The 7,261-nt window shown below is 39.7% G+C and overlaps 1 protein-coding gene and 1 long non-coding RNA gene across 2 annotated transcripts in view; both read right to left on the bottom strand.

The window, feature by feature from the left end:
• Window positions 1-141, bottom strand: part of LOC140338963 (uncharacterized) — a 3,552-nt gene extending 3,411 nt beyond the window's left edge. Inside the window, exon 1 of the mRNA XM_072423399.1 lies at window positions 90-141. Within this exon, the coding sequence (XP_072279500.1) occupies window positions 90-141 (52 nt within the window). The remainder of the gene's footprint in view (window positions 1-89) is intronic.
• A 3,867-nt stretch (window positions 142-4,008) lies between these two features.
• On the bottom strand, window positions 4,009-5,892 carry LOC140323050 (uncharacterized). Its single transcript, XR_011919294.1, has 2 exons — window positions 5,666-5,892; window positions 4,009-5,020 (listed from the first exon to the last, which is right to left on the bottom strand). It is a non-coding gene; the product is annotated as an uncharacterized lncRNA (long non-coding RNA).
• Between the last annotated feature and the right edge of the window lie 1,369 nt (window positions 5,893-7,261).

Below are 7,261 nucleotides of genomic sequence, written 5' to 3'. Positions count from 1 at the left end.
CAGGACATGGAGGACCCCCCATACACACACAGGACATGGAGGACCCCCCCATACACACACTGTAGGTAGACACAGAACAGGGAGCTCACCTGCCAGGTAAAGGAGAAGGCTCAGAGCCAGAGCAGTGTACAGCAGCGCCATCTACAGCTCACAGCTAGGATTACACTGCAATGCGTATATCGAATGACACTGCAGGAGACATAAAAAGCAGCTGTGACCCATCGTGGTGATAATCATATAGATATAATTTACACATACACATAATACATAAACATTATTAAAGATATATACTGGAAACTCAAGTTTGCTCCAGTGAAAAGTCAGACACAAGCAAACACATTTTGGGGAATATGCCTCACCCTTCCTATTAGGATTTATGAATAGGAAACAAATATACAATTGGTACAATGTTACATCAGCCTGGAGAGATCTGCAAGAGAAAATTATCCAATCCTATTGCACCAAACTATTTACTTATTACCAAGCCTGCATTTATTGGCTTTATTCCCTGAGGAAGGGGGTCTAACCCCAGAAACGTGCTGGCTTTTAGTCCTAATTTGCTTTGATGCAATGTGCTGTGTTCATTTCAATTGTTTTTTAATATTTCCCCTTGTTTTCACATAATTGTGCATCTAAAATGAATACAGATTCACCTGTATTTATCATCATTCATTTTGCTGCTTTGCTAATTCACCTTTGCTATCTTTCATTGTGTACACAGAACAACATTTACAAAATTCCCAGCATTCAGCAATATAATGGCGTATAGGGTGACAGGTCAGCTTTAATCTTCCTCTCGTTCAGCACTCATTAGACATCACTAAATCCATTAAAGGGAACCCCTCCTTCAAAAATTGCATAATATAAATGCTTCCTGGGGAGGATTTATTCCAATCATCCAATCCAATCATCAATGTGACAATTGACCCCAAAAATCGTCCCCCAGTGCAAAGAAATGTCTGGAACAAATACAGCAATATTCTCCCTATAGGGGGGGCATTAAAGCAAAATGAAGCGCCTATAGGTAGGGGGGTCACCACTTTGCACCCCTGATGTTAGTATATCAGGCTGGGAGGTTCAGTTTGTTACAATGTAATAGGTCAGTGACAGAACATAATACAATTCCCTGGCACTGACAGAATAATGGAAACCCCAGCCCTGGATATGGAACATTGAGGACCATTTGATGGATACATATATAGAAGATACATTTCTCTTACCTGAGTCACCGGGTCACTGGGCTGACAGAGATACATCTGCTGATAATTACAGCTGCAGCTCCTGGATGTGGAGAGAGAAAGGGGCCCCTGGGGGCCATTTGTGCCGGAGGCGACCAGTCACATACCGCCACGCTGAGACGCTCTCACCTGTGTCACCTGTGTATGATGACACGGCCCCGTCACCCTGGACACTAAATTATTAAGTGCTGTAACCCGTAGCAACCTTCCAATATCCAGCCCATCCCGATCTTATATCTGAATGCTGAATAAATCAAAACTCTTACATTGAATAAAACATAAAATCATCGAAATAATCCTTATATATCAGCACATGTCATATGTAAGGGGCCCTTCATCCCAATACCAGCTGTGTATGGGGCCCAGATATATCTGACAGGTAAGCATGTTTGCTGTTCCATATTTCACGTTATATTGACATTTTGGACAGATAATCAGGTATTGATCCCACTTGAGCACCTTCAATTTGTTATAATGAAGGGACAGCTAGGGGTGCAGTGGGAGGGGTTACAGGGTTCAGGTAGGTCCAGGTAAATGGGGGGGTCAGGTTTGCAGGAGACCCCCCATAGGTATATATCTGTCACACGCTGCACTCCGCCCAGCTGGGAATTCACCACTTTTATTATCTTTTATCTTCAGAAATTCTCCAAGGACAGGACAGAGATAAATGTTTAACTATGAAACTTCTGGCACAGAATCTGAACATTCACAGACGACATTCATAGATCTCGGTGAATCATTAATCTGCAAGGAATGATTCACTTCGCACAGGATACAAAACATTATAAAAGCACACAGAACTTTCCCTTGCACCTGATTGGAGGGAGAGCAGAGTTCCATCTCTAAGCTAAGTGAAATATCCATTGCAAGGAGATCATTCACTTTGCTAAGTGAACGGCCTGAGCTCTTATAGATCGGTCCGGTGTGGGAATTATTTACTAGTCATGTGATGTGGAGTCACTGAGGGCTGACCAATCACTGAAATATTCCAAACAATCCTTTAGGGGGATTTCATGTGACACCCCCGCCCTACATATAACACCCCATGGTGCCGGAAATACAAAACTTATTCTCCCCTTACAGGTTATTTCCCTGGACTTCCTGTTGTGAAGACACAACAGGAAGTGAGAGATGTCACAGAGCCCCACCCCCACAACCTGTTCCCTATATGGTTGAAATGGGGGGGTTAAGGGGAATCGGGAATCCTTCTTTAAAGGTCACCCCAGACAGCAGTCCCCCACCCCCGGGGAATGAGGACTCCTTACCCAATCCCAGAAAAGAACCAGCAATAAACACAGGGACAATAATAAAATAATACAACACATACATAAAATACAAATTCCCTTATTTATGTCTCCAGAAGTAAATCTACACCAATAACATCACCCAGGTCCGAAATGTGATGAATAGATATAAATATGGACACTGAGAAGATTAAACACCAATAAAACATAAACATAACTAAAACTTGCTGCTAGTATATTTATTTATTATTATTATATTAATATTATTTTATTATATTATTATTATTAATATTATTATCATTATTATATTATTATTTTAATTATATTATTATTATTACAAATATTATATTATATTATTATTATATTATTAATTTTATTGTTATTATATTATAATTATTATTAATATTTTTACATTATAGTGGAATCACCTTGAGTGCTCTAGGGGCCTCTGCTGGTGAGAAATAGTATTGCAGAGTCTTCTCCCAGAATCCAAGTAAGTAAAATGCAGACAGGACAGTATTGGGTACTCGGGGCCCTTAAATGTTCTTTGTGTTTGCAAGAATAAAAAGCATTTCTACATTACATTTCCCTCTTTACCAACCCGGCATGTACAGAAAATCAGCCATTGATCTGTTGGAAGGTTCAGCTGCAGAACTTCCAGACTTCCATGTCTGAGCTCCATCGCCAGTAGCTTTTTCTGGGTTCAGGACTTTGGCCCCTCTATTGGGTGAATGAACGCTTGCAATGTATTCATCTAGATCAATGCTGGAGTTATACAGAGCAGAGATTTGGCCGGTAAGAATTCTTTATTAAACAATAAACTCCGCTTGTTCACAGATTTTATCTCTAGGGCGAAGTCATCCTCACATTTGTTCAGCAATTCATCTGCAGGAACACTCCCCCCATCAGATCATGGGCCATATTGAGAGGTGTAGTGCATGGCCACCATCTAGGGGAGTCACCAATTCCAGCCTAACCCCTTTCTCTGGATTGGTTTCTGAATTATGTTGGTGGGGCCCCGTGTAGTCTTAACCAGGCAAGCAGGTGACAATATTGGCTCCAGACATGGAGCTCCACCATTGTCCTCCATCACCGTCCATGAGAAGCTTCCACCTATGGGATTATTATTACACCTTGGGATGGGGGGATTACCAGAATAAAATAATATAATTTATCTTTAGGCAGAATCAAGAAAAGTAAAATGTCCTATAACCCTCACAAGTCGTGAGATCCCAGCTCTGATGTGGCCCCTGTGTGAGGGCCCCTACCAGGATCTTGCAGTAAATCTTGCCGATATGAGGAGTTATATGTTATTTGGGTTTGCCGTGTGAGGAAGCAATCAGAGCGTCAAACTAATGTTTCTTCATCACCAGGTCACCCCGTTCTCCCCATTGGTTTGTGACTGAGACATCGTTACAAAGAGGACCTGTCTCCATTGTATGGGATCGGCGGGCAAGAAATATATCCTGCAGCTTCCTGAAACCACTTAATAATAATAATAATAATAATAATAATAAATAATAATATACACTTAACAAATATTATTTTTCTAAACATAAACAGCAAGTATAATAACTTGGATATAATCGTATATTACATATTATAGTCAGTTATCACTCTTTTTAAAGCTTGAACCACACTAACAATTCTCAAATATTTATAATATAAATTCTCAAATATAAACCAATCCAAGTGTAAAGCAAAACAAAACACAATAACTAAACTGACTCAAGCCTAGAGCCCAAAATGTGGTTGCTAACATTCAAAACATCATCAACAGAAATGTCATTAAAAATCAACATGATTAAATACATCCATGGTGTGGTATTTAAAAAAAATGTTAAAAGGTGAAAAAATAACATCATTTTCCTCTTCACAGGTTAAGGCATTTTGTATTTTGGAGTTGGTTGTGATTGGTCTCTTGTTCTTAAGTGATGTTTTGTACTTTATAGTTGGCAACCAGTAGATGTCGCTGTGTCCTCATAAAGTGCATGTAACAAACTCTAATATACTTTACACAAGGACACAGTATATATATAATTATTTAACCTGTTATGATTTCTATTATTAATGTATATATGTATATCTATAAGCCTAAATGACTACTTATGCGTAAAAAACTTTCGTTGATTTACCCCTGAAGAAGCCAAGAAGGGTGAAACGCATAGGGTAATACGAATAATGCGAAAGGGTTTATATATGATTACATATATAGTGATGTATGCATAAATCATGGTAGCTGACGTATGTATAGCGCCCTCTAGGGCCTAATAATGTGTATCACCTGCTAACAAGACCACAAGAAGTTGATTGTGGTAAAACAGGATGACTGTATATTGAATTGTTTAATGAGAAACATATCCATCAATATATGTATTTATATGTGCAATCTGCAGACACTGACATATCCTATATTACATGATTATACAATCCATATCCTGATGGCAGTGCAGATGATGAGCACTGGTGTAACCTTCCAGGCAGAGATCCAGGTGGCGGAGTTCTGAAAGTCTTTAATAATGATTGGTGTACTTCCATCTGCAATACAACGTAATAACCATGAGATCCGGAATCAGACATCACAAAAAGTAACATATACCCCACTGATGTAGCTACAGATCTATGGGCCCCAGTGCATGTATTTGACAAACTGACCCACCTCGCCCCATTTGGGACAAGTTACCCCTTTATCTTTTGCCTCCAATCTTTCCTCCTATATATGGCCCCCTATATGCAATGCAAACTTAGGGTACAAAACTTTCCCTGTTGCCCTAAACCAATGGTGCGCAGAGCTGTGGGAAGAAAGGAGAATCCCATAAGCACGCTAGCAGGAAACAAGGTAAGGTTGGCCAAGTATTTTGAAGGCCTGGTAACCCCAAGGTGAAGACACGCACTGCCATGTTGGAGAGTAAAAATAATGGGAAGGGGCCCTATGGGTCCTCTGGAGCAAAACACAATATGTCCAGCAATAAATGTTCCATCTCCCCAATTCCTAAGATACCAGAGCATGTCATCAAGTAAATATATGGGTAGGAATTTGTTTACCACTTGCAGCCATCAGGGGGCAACCAAGTACAAATTCTGTAGGATTTCTCTGATAAACTGTAATACATAATGCTGATGGCTTGATGCCACTTTGTAATATTTTACAATACTGTGATTGTGTTATTATGAACATCGTACCTGAAATCACAGCGCGGACGGTTCTCTTCAGTCTCCCTTCCTGGATCTGACAGAAGTAATCTAAATTTGGCATTGTGTTCATTTTAAGTACAGATTCCACCATCTGCCTGCCGTCCCCGAGATCTGTAACGCTTCTTGTTGCATTCTGGGATAAGTTTTTTCTCTGTATATCGAACCAAATAACTTCCAGATATCGAAACACCCCGAAACTCAGACAGCGCAGATACTGATCCTGACAAACTGACCCACCTCGCCCCATTTGGGACAAGTTACCCCTTTATCTTTTGCCTCCAATCTTTCCTCCTATATATGGCCCCCTATATGCAATCCAAACTTAGGGTACAAAACTTTCCCTGTTGCCCTAAACCAATGGTGCGCAGAGCTGTGGGAAGAAAGGAGAATCCCATAAGCGCGCTAGCAGGAAACAAGGTAAGGTTGGCCAAATATTTTGAAGGCCTGGTAACCCCAAGGTGAAGACAAGGACTGCCATGTTGGAGAATAAAAATAATGGGAAGGGGCCCTATGGGTCCTCTGGAGCAAAACACAATATGTCCAGTAATACCTATTCCATCTCCCCAATTCCTAAGATACCAGAGCATGTCATCAAGTAAATATATGCGTATGAATTTGTTTACCACTTGCAGCCATCAGGGGGCAACCAAGTACAAATTCTGTAGGATTTCTCTGATAAACTGTAATACATAATGCTGATGGCTGATGGCTTGATGCCACTTTGTAATATTTTACAATACTGTGATTGTGTTATTATGAACATCGTACCTGAAATCACGGACGGTTCTCTCCAGTCTCCCTTCCTGGATCTGACAGAAGTAATCTAAATTTGGCATTGTGTTCATTTTGAGTACAGATTCCACCATCTGCCTGCCGTCCCGGAGATCTGTAACGTTTCTTCTTGCATTCTGGGATAAGTTTTTTCTCTGTATATCGAACCAAATAACTTCCAGATATCGAAACACCCCGAAACTCAGACAGCGCAGATACTGATCCTATATGATATGTCCTATATGATATGATATATGATATGTCCTATATGATATGTCCTATATGACATATGAGATGAGATATGGTGCAAATACCGAGCTCCAATGTATCAGATACAACAATGTCTGTCTATTGTACTTGTGTATATTATTACATATTTATATAATTATATCATTTATATAAATACTGGCTACTAATAATAATGTTATATACAAATACTGGCTAATAATAATAATAATGTTATATATAAATATTGCCTAATATAATAATAATAATAATAATACTGTTATATATAAATTCTGGCTAATAATAAAATATATAAATATTTGTAGCTGGCTCTCCGCTCAGGGTCCCAAGGCTCTATCATTGCAGGAACGAGTCCTGGACCTTGGTTATGACTAAAGTCAGGACAGGGCTTCATCTCTCTTTCTTGTGGGCTAAATGGAAGGTGACTATGTGTGTTTAGTTAGGGTGACAATAAATGACACCACGCATGTAACAGACATTGCACGCAGAGCCTTTATGGTCTGTATATCTGATCCTATTTTGGGTGAAACGCATCAAAGCAGAAGGTTACTCTGTAGGGTTCCCCTT

Source organism: Pyxicephalus adspersus, chromosome 1 (genome assembly GCF_032062135.1).
Source record: "Pyxicephalus adspersus chromosome 1, UCB_Pads_2.0, whole genome shotgun sequence".
In the NCBI taxonomy this organism is placed as follows: domain Eukaryota; kingdom Metazoa; phylum Chordata; class Amphibia; order Anura; family Pyxicephalidae; genus Pyxicephalus; species Pyxicephalus adspersus.
This window is presented reverse-complemented; position numbering and strand designations above follow the sequence as displayed.